General features: G+C 53.6%; 1 protein-coding gene across 4 annotated transcripts in view; it reads left to right on the top strand.

The window, feature by feature from the left end:
- Kcnip1 (potassium voltage-gated channel interacting protein 1) overlaps positions 1 to 13,006 on the top strand; it is a 309,010-nt gene that overhangs the window by 115,026 nt on the left and 180,978 nt on the right. For 2 of the 4 annotated variants that reach the window (XM_027938667.3, XM_027938665.3), the window contains exon 1: positions 2,311 to 2,371. The exons of the other annotated variants lie outside the window; for them this stretch is intronic. In XM_027938667.3, coding sequence (XP_027794468.1) covers positions 2,311 to 2,371 — 61 coding nt within the window. Of the gene's footprint in view, positions 1 to 2,310; positions 2,372 to 13,006 lie in introns of those variants that run through there. 4 annotated transcript variants of the gene reach the window in all.

Raw genomic sequence — 13,006 nt, 5'->3', positions numbered from 1 at the left:
TCCAATGATGTCCTGAGAGGTTGCCAAAGACCCCCAGGGGACAGCATCCTTTCAGCTAAGAGCCTTCCTCTGTTCCCTGAGCCCTGGCCATGCTGATGGGTCCTCTGGAGACCCCCAGCTTCAGCCCCACCCCACTCTTCTTCCCAGCAGGGAGTGGAGGAGGGAGGCCAGAGAGTGGCAGGGCCAGCTCCTATGTCCTGCTCCTTTCCAGGATTCCAGGGCTCTGATGCATAGATGGCCCTAAACTGGCAGGTAGGAGAGTGAGGGTTTTGCATTTGGTGGGATCCAGAGCAGGAGTCTCCAGCTCACTGGCCCTGCCAACAGGAGGGTCCACAGGAGGCTGCGACAAAGCCTGAACTCTGAGTTCTAATCCCACACCCTGACTGGGCAGCTTGGGTAAATGTCTTACCCTCCACACACTTCTACTTTCTTCCGTGGAGATAACAAGGCCTCACCTGGCTGACTCAGTGGGCTTGGATGGGCATCACTGGGTGATGTGGTCTCAACAGTGGTGGACATCCCAAAGGAAAGGCGCACATTAGAGGCACATCTATTGAGGCACACAGTAGGACTCCTGCTGGCACTGGAGAAAACATTAAGCACTGTAGGTGAAGAACACTACAATTGCCTCCGGGGGGCACGTCACAAACCATCTGCAGCCTTGAAGGGGCAGCTCCCAGGGGACCCATGCCTGTGTGACTAAATGCAGGGCCGCCATTTTGTACTGTGTGCATCTGCACGATGTGTGGGTCTTGGGTGAGGTCTTAGAGATGCATTATGGACTTGGTCTGTGTGCATAGCAGCAATGTCTGTGGGCTTCAGGGATCTGTGCCCATATGTTTGTGGAACTAAGTGTGCATGTTTATGAGGCCCTATGCTGGGGAACTTGGTGAACTGCAAACATGGTGCATACTTGTGTGGCTGAGAGAAAATGACCAGGGAGGGGTCCAGGAACAGCCTGGGAGACCAAAGATTCTTCTGCCAATCCAAAAGGGTCTTAGTGGGAACCCTGCCGCTCAGATGTGGGGAAGAGGAGCGCCTCAGCCTCACTCCTGTGCACCCAGATGTTGCCCTTTCAGAGAAAAAAAAAATGGAGATGGAACTTGGGGGTTCTTGAAATCTGAAGTAAGGGCTCACAGCAGGTAGAGATGGCACACAGGCTCAAGCCCTGCCCCACAGCTGATGGCTGCTAAATTCTTGTGCCCACCAGCGAGAATAAGGCAAACCATGAAGGAGGGAGAGAGGAAGGGGAGACACAGAAGAAAACAGAAAGGAAAGGCCCCCGAGCTCCTCTTCCCTCCCCAATTCCCAGTCTTTCATCTTTCGCTGGCGGCCCTGGCCTTGGAGGGTTCTGCCTGCCCCTCAAGCCCCCACTGAGCCGGGACCACCCAGTTGGATGTGCGCTTTTCACCCTCCCCAGGCGAGCAAGGCAGGCTGTTCCCCACCCCAGGAATCCAAGCAGTGGGTTGCATATGATCTCCCCTGAAGTCAAACGAAATCAAAACGCATCACACACAGGGACACACACGCACACGCATGCACACGCACACGCGCACGTTCTCCCTGGGGGGCAATCTGCTGCCCCCTGAACCCCACCCATCAGCCGGTGCCTAGCCCCGGGTGCGTCTGCACCGGTCAACCGGGCGCCTCTCCCAGGTGTCCCGCGCACGCCCTGGCGTCTGGGGCGCGCAGGTGCGGGCAGCAGGGCCGGCGCCCCTCGTGCAGCCCCTGCCGCCCTCCGCGGTGACCCGCCGGCTGCGCCCCTGCCGCTCACACTCTCGCCCTGAGCGCAGCGGCGGGCGCGCGGCGGCTCCGCTCGCTCCGCGCGGATCCCGGCGCTGTTCATTCATGATCGGTACCCGGCCCCCGAGACCAGCCCGAGCGCCGGCAGGGAGCGCCCAGGGGCGGGCGGAGCGCGGCTCCCGCACCGCACGCGGCGCGGGCTCGGCAGCCTCGGCCGGGCAGGCGCCGGCCCCGTGTCCAGCGCCAGGCAGGCTCCGGGGCTCCGTCCTCGGCCCTTGGCCAGGGAACCACCGGCTGCGTCCTCGCTCCCGGGAGCCGTGGCGAAGGCTCACCCTAGCCGCCGGCCCTGTGAGTCAGTGCATGTGCGGGGCTGAGAGGGAAGCCAGCCGCCTCCCTGAGCCCCAGCCCCACGCTCGCTGCGTTCCAGGCTGCAGGCGAGCTGCCGGGGCTCCCGGCTTCCTCCTTTTTTTCTCCTCCAATTCGGAGTAGAGGAGACACACTGGTTTCCTTTCAGGGGAGGGGAGGGCAGGGCCCGGGGTCCCAAGTCGCACTCAAGTCTTCGCTGCCATGGGGGCCGTCATGGGCACCTTCTCATCTCTGCAAACCAAACAAAGGCGACCCTCTAAAGGTAAGCAGTCCTTCTTCCTTTTGTTCCCCTGGCTGGGTTTGGGGGTTCTGGGTGCTGAGCTGGGGTCGCCATCTGCCTCCCCGAGTCTGGGCCCCCATCTCCACAAGGAGCCCAAACAGGTTCTTGGATCCCAAGGAGTAAGGAGGGTTGGTGTGAGCACCCAGAGGAGGGAGCCAGAGTGGGTGCTGGACCCAGAGGCACCTGGACCCCTCTGGGGCACCAGGGGCCGACCCTCCTCCAGGGGAAATCACCAGGAGCAGATTCACAGGTGGAGGTGACTGGATTCTCCGATGAAAATGTTGGGAAGCTCTTCTGCTCCCATGACGGATGGCACGGGCGCCATCCAACAAGGGTGCTCACACTCACCCACTGCTCCCTTGACCATACCAGGTGCAAACCTGCTAGTCCCCCAACCAGGGAGAGGGGGCCCTGCTTGCCCATCCCCTCAAAAAAAAAAAAAAAAAAAAAAAAACCTCTGCAAGCCAAAAGGAATCAGCTGCTGCCAGGTGGTGAAATTCCCAGGGCTCCTGTCCTGGTGGCTCAGGAGTCAGTAGGAGCAAGGGCATCTCATGGGCGAGCTGCCAAGGTCTGCGACCACAGGGCACTGTCAAAGGGGGCTGAGAGGGGAGTTTCCGTTAAGGTTTAAGAGGCGTAATACACTGGAGTCCCTCCTGCCTACAGCCTGCAGCTGTGTGTTCCCAGCTAAGCTGGGCCATGTCACCAGTGACTTGTCAAGGGGTCCATGTGAAGTGGGGGCCATGGTGCCTGTGCGGGCCTCCTAGCCAGCAGTTGGAAAGTTGCTTGTTGGGATGTAGAACCTGGAAGCAATTAGGAAAAGAGAGCTATGGGTTTGGTTTTGATTAATGTTCACATGCTGTTGTGAGTAGTGGAAGGATTTTAAGGAACCTGACACTGAAACATTCAAGTTCTGCCTTTGGAGCCAGATCTGGTTACAGGTGGGGGATACGCGCATATCCCTTGTGCTTGCCAATGCTCAGAAGGGTACCAGGGTACTGGTGGCCCTGGGAGATAGTGAGTCTACTCTTAGGACTTGGGTTATCTCACCTTGATTGGAACCAAAGAGCTCCCCAGGAGTAGACTGTCCTTGAAGGCCCTGGGAAGAAGGGGTCCAGGATCCTGGTCCGGTCCCCAGAAAATATCAGGCTGGCTGAGCACCAAAGAAAGAGTTCTTGGGTGCAGACCCCAGGTGATGAGACTGGGACAGAATTTTCAGGCCAGGACACAAGAAGAGGCTTTGGCCCGTTCACAAGCTGAGTCCCACATCCTGGTGTCAGGGAGGGAGGGTTGCCCTTTGCTTAGTCCTAAGCAGGACAGGTCCATCTTCAAGCCTTGGCAGAGGACTTTGACCTGCAGAGCCCTGTCTCTCACAGATCCTGGGATGTTGCTTGATTGGGGACAATGTTTAGCACCAAAGCCAGGACCCCTTCCCCTATCTCACTACCATGAGGTCCCAGAGATCAGAAGACTGTGGAGACAGGAAATTTGGGGGGTTGTTTTAAAAGAACTTTCAACACCTGCACTCCCCTTAAGAGGAGTTAGGGGTCACAGAACAATCTCGGGCTCTAGAGTCCAGTGACGTCTGGTGTAACCAGCTTCATTGTGCCTTTCCTCTGTGACCTTCGGCAAGTCCCCTCACCTCCTGAAGCTTAGTTTTCTTATCCATCTAATAGGTGGGATGCTGCGTCACAGGGGTGAACTAGAGGTGTGGGAAGTGGAGGGAGAGAGGACCCTGCCTTGTACATTGTGTTGGCCACAGTCACCAGGGACTCATAGGAGATGGTTACAAGGATGAGAGGATAGAGTGACAGACAGACATGGAGCTAACTCCTTTAATAGGACTGGGGACAGCAAGAGCTCAGACATTACCATCCACCATTCCTTTGTGCTACCTGAAACTCCAGGTCACCCTGAATCAATTCCTGCAGGACTCTCAGAAGCCAAAGCTCTCTGCTTCTCTCTCCCAGAATCCCAAGAAAGAGAAGGGGGATACCAGCATTCATTGTGCCCCTACTGTGTGCCTGGCACACTGCTAGGTGTGTTATCTGCATGCTCACTTAACCCTTACAACAGAGATCCTAGTAGGTCCAGAGCCACTGCCCGAGTCCTGGGTGTTGGGCACTTCCTGCACAGAGCCCGAAACACTGGCTTGATGTGTCCAGGAGCGCAGCTGCTCGCCTCCCTGGGCAGCTGCCTGGCAGAGTCTTTTCTCACTCTCGCTTAGTGGAATGCTAATCAGAGGAGACCCTGACTTCCAGGCTACCTCCCTTGCAAGGGTCTTCTGCTGATTGGCATTCCACTGAGCAAGACAGAAGGGCTGGTGGCCAGGTCGCTGTCCCAGTCCATGCCTTGTTTTCTTTAAAAAGAGGAAGTTACAGTAGACATTTTCTTAGGCTCCACTTGGTTCTCAAATTCTACGGTTTGATTGCTGATGCTCTCTCTGGAGCTGCTGCTGTGATCTCTGCAAGGCTGGGGCTCAGATTAATTAGATGCAGTCAGAAGAGAGTGGTTGGGGTTTTCAACCCAGCTATCAGTCCCCCCGCTGGGTTCAAACCCAGGCTGCACCACTCACTAGTTGTGTGACTAAGCCTTGTTTTCCTCAACTGTAAAACAGGGACAGTAGTAGTTACTATCTTAAAATAGCTGTTGAGTTGTGTGCATTTCAGGGATAATGCAAGTCAGACACTTAGCAGAGTGTCTGCTGCATAATAAGTGGTCAGCAAATTTTAGATTACTACTCAGTTTATGGCTGTGTTGTTTGGAGCTTCCATATGCCCAGAGTAAGGCCACGCTGGAAGGAGGCAGTACCTTTGAGAGTCTAAACAGCTCGAATCTGGAATGTTCTTCCAGCCCTGTCCAAGTAACTAAGACCAAAGTCCTCGGCTCTGAGACCCTGATCCCTTGCTTCAGTCTCCAGCTGGCCTCTGCTTCCTGCCTCAAAAAAAAACTGAAAACTACACAGCCTGCTCAACTAAAGCCCTGAATGCTTTGAAAATATAATTTGGAAATACATACATGTCGTTAAAATATGCCAAGGACTCTGCATGATTAGTGCTGCAAAGGAGTGCACCTAGCCCAACTGGGAAGCTCAGGGAGAAGTCCCTGAAGGCAGAGAAATCTCAAGTAATTGAAGAGCTCTGCCTCTGAATAAAAACATCCAAGTTCACTCTCCAGCCTTCTCTCTGTTTGGGATCTTTGTGAGTCTTTAATTAAAAACTGGTAAAGCCGTGCTTCTGGGATTCGGCTTCTGCATCCAGTCCCAGGCAGTTTCGGACTCTTGACAGTTTTATTTGTGCTTCTCATACCAAGGACCCTGCTCCTGGGTTTGAATGGCTGAGCGAGTTGGGTTAGGGGGTTGGGACAACTAGAGGAGCGTCATGCAGGTACAATTGCTGGTTGTGGGGGTGGGAGGGCAGGAGAGTTTAGGGAAGCTGGCTCTAGGCCAAGACCACCTAGGCTGAGATTTTCCTATAAGCAAATACCCCTCGTTGCTGGGTTATGCCTCCAGGACTGAGTGAGGCATTCAGAACTCTGAGAAAGGGCTGAGCTTTGCTCGGGTCTCTAGAATGCCCAGGGGGCTGCTTTCTGGAAGGCCGTGTTGCAGGACAGACAAAGATATGGGGCTGGTCTCCTGGCTTCTAAATCATTGGAGAATTTATGGAGGCAGAGTTTACCCCGGAGACTTCAGAGTGTATTGATGGAGCGGCACATTTAACCTGGAGGCATCCAGGAGACCGGCGAGAGGCAGGGTCACGGAGAAGCAGATCTTCTGCGGTCGCGCAATCCTGGCTCCAAAGGACCTTTGGCAAATCGCTTCACCTTGGAAATGCCAGTTTCTTCCTTTGTAAAGGGGAATACTGAGGGATAGACATGTTTGAGCATCCAGCTTTGCCCATCTCTGCCCCTTCGCCCAGTAACTCCATAGTAGTCTCTATCTCCCCGTCTGTCTGCTAATTAAAATTCTGCCCACACTCCACCACCTCACTGAGCAGTTTCCATACTCAGGAAGCCGTCTCTAAGCCCCAGGGAGAAGCGACTTCCCCCATCTGAATTCCTAAACTCTGTTAAGGTCTGAGTTCTTATGACTCACAGGTCATGCTTGGAATTAGGTGACCCTGAGAGGTATTAAGCTCCTTCCCCATCACCAGAGTCTCGGCTTCTTGGGGCAGGAAACTGAATCATTTTTCACCATTTCCCACTCGGTTCTTTGCACACAGTAGGTACTCGGTAAATACTTCCCAGGGGAAATCATAAACAATGGTGACTCTCCATTATTTCCTAGAACTTCGGCCCCTGCTGGGAAAGTGAGCTTCCCCCTGAGATTTCAGTTCCCAGCCCTGGACTTGGAATGAATTGTGACTTGGTCTGCTGGCTTTGAATTGGCTTTGTCCATGAAATGTACCAAATCTGTTTACCATTTAGCAGGAAAGTGCTGAGAACAGTTTTCCTACCCCCAGCCCCCGATATCCACAAAAGTGTGAGGAACCCACACCGAGGGCCAGGCACATCTCTGGTCGCTCAATTCCACAAGAAACTCAGTGGAGCTCGAGATGAACAGCACAGAGATGGAAAAGGCTGGAAAATGTGTAGGATTTCCTGCCTAGAACCCGTGGGGCTTTTCAGTCTGGACCCTGGTGAAAGACTTTGTCTACCTGGAAGGGCTTTGCTCACTATCAGCTCTGTAAATGCCCAAGTGCAGGAGCTGATCTCACAAATGAGCAGGGGCTGAGCGGCTGCATGAATAAGGGGCTCAATAAATGAGCAAGTGAATGAGACAACTGATGAATAAGCAAAGAACGGCAGCAGGAATGATTGAACGGGGTGGGTGAGCACCCAGGGTGCGCGGCCGCGGACGAGTGGATGACTGGCAGGGTCCCAGAAAAGTGGTGACAAAGGACTCTTCGTGAAGAATCAATATTGATAACCATGCTCCCCAAGTCCCGCATCTAACCCTGTCTTAGTCCCGCCTTCTGTGACTAATAACACAAGACCACAGATCGGGGGCCTGTTCAAGAAAAGAGGCTCATGTTGGCTCATGGTTCTGGAGGTCCCAGGTTGAGAGCCACATCTCGCTGGCAGGGTCCTGAGGGGTTCGTCCATCCCGTGGTGAGACACAGGGGGCCCCTAGGTGAGCTCTGGTCTCCTTCTCTTCTTATCAAGCCACCAGGATTCAGTGATGGGGCTCCCCCAGGTGGCCTTACCTGCTCCTGATCACCTCCCAAGGCCCTGCCTCCAAACCCCATAGTGGACTGTCTCTCCCCTCTCCATGGCAGTTGGACTCCATCATGATTTTTGGAGGGAACAAACCGTACTCAACCATCGCAGCCCCACTGTGAAATTCGGAAGGAATCGAGGGTCTGGAAACCCTGGTGCCAATGAAGAGCAGACTTGTAGCAAATGATTCCTAGAAATGAGGAAACAGAGAATTCATCAAGAAGAGTCCCGGCCATTGTTTGGAGACCAGCAGGTATCCAAATTGACCTGGGGAAGGTGGGGGAGGCGCAAGAGACTGTTTTCCCTCTCTTGTGGAAAGAAAGGCCCCAGTGACTTCCTGTGTCCCCTTGCATTGGGGTTCCACTGTTCCCTGTCTGGGTGACATCAGGGCTCTATGTCTATCCAGCCATTTATTTTTTAACTTAGCCCATCCCATAATCAACCTTTAGCATTGCTTCCCTGCTGTCACTTCAGCCTCGTCGTCACCCACCTTCCTCTCCCCGCTCACCTGGAGCCCCTCCCCGTGTCCTAGCTCCTACACACCCTTCAAGGCCTTGTTCCCGTGGGAAAGCCCTCCGGGGCAGCTGCAGACGGCACATCCCTGGCTTCTCGGTTCCCACACAGCTGTCGCTGTCCCTTCGCTGCAGCCCTGAACACGGGAAGAGACTGTCCTGATGGCTTTACCACTCATCTCTCTGCCTTGCTCTCGGGGACTGATTTGTATTCCAGGGCCTGTGTCAGACCTGACACTGGGTCCAGGCTTAATGGATGTGGGCTGGTGGAGGTGGGGATGGATGGGCCATGGCTCGTGTTCTCGGTGGCTCCCAGTGGTGCCGGGACGTGGCAATGCAGATGAGAAATCCGCGTCCGCCTGCTCGGGGAGAAGCCTGTGACATTCTGCATAATGGCCCTGGAGCTGCCGTTCCCATTCATCAGGCAGGCGAGGAGCAGTGTTTAGGGGAGAGAGGAAGAAAGAGACCAAGAGTCCTGGGGCCTTCGGAGGGACTTGTTTCTGGGCTTCACCCTCCTCCAGGTAGCGTTGTAAGTAGGTCACCTCCTGGAAGTAGCTTCCTCGGAAGGGATGGAGCCCCTCCCTGTGTCCTAGCCAGGGGCGGTGCTCTGCGTTACCTGCTGGCCATTCCAGCCAAATTCAATGCTCCTTCAGTGCAATGGTGGGGGGCGTGGCGGGGCGCACTGCGCTCAGGTGGGAAGCTGGGCAGAGGGTGCATCGTGGCCAGGGTGCATCATGGCCAGGACCACCAGGTTAAAGTGAAGGCTTGGGATCGCATGCTCCTCTGCTGACCCACAGCCTATCTCACAGAGTCTTTCAGTTTGTTCCTCTGCAAAATTGAGACAGTGACAGTCAGTGTCTCCCTTTGGGCAGGGTGGGGTCGGGGAGGGCTGCAGAGGGCAGGGTGTGCGCACAGCACTTGGCCTAGGGGAGACGGTTCCAGCCCTTGGGGGTAACCCCTGCTCCTGGAATGCTGAGTGGTGTCTCTGGTGACACCATGGGAAGTCGTCAACTTTAGATGGCAAAAGGTATGAATATGTGTGTCACCTGCGAGGATTGGACAGGACCTTGGACAAATCAGCTGGCCTGTGTGGCCTTTTATCTCCACATCATCTAGAAAATTAAGGCTCAGTAGTAAATGTGATAACACATGTAAGAAACAGTGGCCAGCACATAGCAAGAAAGCAGGAAAAATAGGTTAGTGCCCTCTAGGTCTTTGCTTCTCAGAGTGTGGTCCTCGAGCCAGCAGCCTCGGGAGTTTGTTAGAAACATAAAACTCCAGGCCCCAACCCAGGCCTTCCAAACCAGAACCTGCATTTTAACAAGATCACCAGTCGGTTTGTATGCCCACTGACATTTATAAGCATTAATGATGGCTAAAGTGAGTCAGCCACTCTCAGTGCCAGGCACTGTGGTCCCTTCAGCCCTGCAGGACAAGACACTGTTGCAGTTCCCATTTTGCAGAAGAGAAAACTGAGGCTCTCAAAGGAGAAAAGCCTTGCTCAGGGTCCCAGAGCTTAAGCTTTTAACCCCACACCCACTTCTGCCCCTTGGGCCTCAGCTTGGGAGCCAAGGGGCCTGAGTGGACAGATAGCCTGGCCTGGCCAGAGGTGTGGGAGAAGGCGGCCAAGCACTGGGTAGCCCCACTGAATAACCAGGCCACCCGTGGCCACTTTCAGCCCATCTCAAAGCACCCTGGATCTGTCTCCACTTAATCTGACACTGCGAAAGCTTGAATATGAAATGATTGGGGGCAGAAGGCCAATTAGCAAATTCATTAATAGGATGAAACATCTCTCCTCTGCTCTAATCATTTATGTGAACTAAATTTTTCTCCCTTTGTTACCACCATTGTGGTCTGTCAGTAAAGGATGGAGCACTGAAACATCTCCAGGCATGTTAGAACCCCAAACTTTCAGCATCACCCATCAGAGTCAGGGCCCCCACAGGGTCCAGAGGGGCAGGGAAGGGTCAGTCAGTTCGTAAGTGGTCATCATTGCCAAGGAAAGAAATGTGAGGGTTTGTTCTACCCTTGCAAGTACACGGTGGCTTTCTGGTTAGTTCCCCATCTGTCCTGAGCTGCTCATTGGCCCAAGTTCATGTTACACATATGTGTGGTCCAGAGGTCATGAGCATAGACTCTTGGTTAGACAGACCTGGATTCAAGTCCTGGCTCCGTGTCTTATTAGCTATGTGGCCTTGGACCAGTCAGCTGGCCTGTGTGGCCTTTTATCTTCACAGGATCTAGAAAATTAAGGCATCAGTAGTAAATGTGATAATGCATGTAAGAAACGGAGGTCAGCACATAGCAAGAATGCAGGAAAATAGGTTAGTGCCCTCTAGGTCTTTTGCTTCTCAAAGTGTGGTCCTCGAACCAGCAGCCTTAAGACTTGTTAGAAACATAAAACTCCAGGCCCCAGCTCAGGCCTTCCAAACCAGAACCTGCATTTTAACAAGATCACCAGTCGGTTTGTATGCCCACTGACATTTATAAGCATTGGCCTAGAGCACACATTACAGAAATATATATTGCATTACATAAAATTATATACCAAGGTGGAAAAATTATGTATCAAGCTTTGACAGCTTCTGATTCAAGCCTCTTATTATAGATGCAAAACATGAAGTCCAGAGAAGGTGAGTGGATTGCCTGAAGTCACACCGCTTCTGTGTCCCTCCAGGCATCCGAACCCCAGGCTTCCCCAGCCCTGCTTGTCTTCATACGAATAGTTACGAAGTCAGATTTCCCCAGATTAGCGCTTCTGAAATTGAGCTTTTCTTTCTTTTTAATAAAACAGAAGTGCAGGACTAGGTATGCCCATTAAGTTTTAATTTACTAATTTTAAATGTTATTCCAGCCAAGTGAGAGGCTGAATTTTGATTCTGCCAGCCGTGGCCCTAGCCGTACCTCCACGTTCTCTGCCACATCAAGTGTGACGAGGGGCTTCCTGGGTCTTCCTCTCAGTTTCCTCGAAGACCAAGGGGACAGACCTGTGCAGCTAGGACCCTCCTGCCTAAGAGGCATGGGCACCGCTCAGGATCCAGAGCAGGCTGGGGGTGAGTTGATGTGCAGAGCCTTTGAGTCGGGATTTGAAGGCAGAAAATGTATCAGAAGTTAGCAGGAGTCCACACAGACGAAGGAAGGATCCGGAGCACGGAAGTCAACTGCCTTTTCCAGGGGGCTTGGCGGAACCCCTGTGGGGGGAGGTGACCTCACCTCCTTTTATTTTTATAGTAGTCTTTTGACAGTTGCATTATCTCATCTTGCCGGGTAGGAAGCGGGTCTGGGGGTGCTCAGGGAAGTCTTGCTTGGCTGGTGATTAGAGAGCAAGGACTTGAAGCCTGCCTGACCCAAGGTGCCCTGCTCATGGCCTCCTGCCTACAGCATGAGGTCAAGCAAGCCTCTGATCCCCGGCCAGAGGCGGACACTAGCTGCTGAGCTCCCAGGAGCTGGAAATAGCATCTCTGCCTCCTCTTGGCCCTCTCGGTTCCCCACCCAGGCCTGTGCTGGCCCAAGTGAGGGAAAGGCGCTGGTGAGGCCACACCACTCCAGCCATCTCCAGGAAGTCAGGGCGGTGGCACCCAGGCCCTGTCACCGTGCTGCCTTCCTGGCCCGGGGTGACCCTCCCAGGGGTCAGGTGTGCTGTCAGCCCAGCTCCCTTGGGGAGGCTTCCCCACCCACCCCAGCTGGGGCGGCAGGGGCAGGGGCCTCCCTCCTATGCCCTCGGCCAGCCCTGGGCTGAGGACATGACGTCCCCAAGGCCAAAGGCCACAACAACCACATCGCCGACCTCCCCAGTAATGGCCATCTACACAATTTAAGGCAGAAATGGTAAACTTGGTATAAGGAAGTTTATCAAAATTCGGATTTTTTTTCCCACGATGACTATTTTGGTGACTTTTTTTTTTTTTTTTTTAAATATAATCTGCTTTCAAAGCAAGTCTCTTCACAGCGTCTGAGCCTCTATCTTTTCAGCTTTTCGGGCACCTCTTGAGGGAGCCTGTTGGGTGTCTCAGCTTTGGAGTTAGAAACCGACAAAGAAAATGGTCGTCTGCATTGGAGTCCTACTGTGCGCCAGGGGCTGTGCAAAGTGCTGATAAAACAACATTTATAATGAGTCAGAAGAAATGACCTTCACACGGCCCACGTGCCGTCTAAGTGTGGTTGACACTTTGATTTAATCTCCAGTGGACCCACGAGGTGGGCAGGATGGTTAGTTTCATGTTAGAGATGAAACCTCCTACTATGAGAAACAGGTGCTGATCTCCCTGTTTTATAGATGGGGACCTGCGGCTCTGGGAGAGGTGACGTGCCCAGGTCCCCTAAAGGCTGGTGGAAGAATGAGGGCTCCATCCACTCCAAGGGACTCCAAAGCCCTTTCCTCTGTGCTCAGAGCCCTTGGAGTCCACTAAGATCGTGAGGGCAGGTCTGCAGAGTCCCACTAAGTGCCCGAAGCTTCCGCGGCTTGGTTCTTTGTAAGCCGTGTAGGACCCCAGGGATTAGAGGACACGACTGGATCCTTGCCAGACGAGAAAGGCAGAGTAAATGCAGTCAGCTCTCCACATCTGCAGGTGCCATGTCTTTAAATTCAATTGGTCACAGATGAAGAATGTTCCAGGAAAAAAATAATTTCCAGAGAGTTCCAAAGCTAAAACTCGAATTCGTCATGCACTAAATGCTGTGCTGAATACACCCAAATCAAGTGCTGGGCAAGCATTTCATTAGGCAGTAAGTAACTGAGATGAGTTAGAGTGGACACACAGTTTACATAAGGGCACCCGCAGATAGTGGCTTTGCAGGGACCCTGTAGAAGCCAATCCCCCATGGACACCAAGGGACACCTGTACCCAGTGACTCCCTTCTCGAGGGCAGCTGAGCCAGGATTTGGGGA

The sequence above is a fragment of the Marmota flaviventris genome, chromosome 5 (genome assembly GCF_047511675.1).
Source record: "Marmota flaviventris isolate mMarFla1 chromosome 5, mMarFla1.hap1, whole genome shotgun sequence".
NCBI lineage: Eukaryota > Metazoa > Chordata > Mammalia > Rodentia > Sciuridae > Marmota > Marmota flaviventris.
The sequence above is the reverse complement of the archived record's forward strand: the minus strand, read 5'-3'. Positions and strand labels throughout refer to the sequence as shown.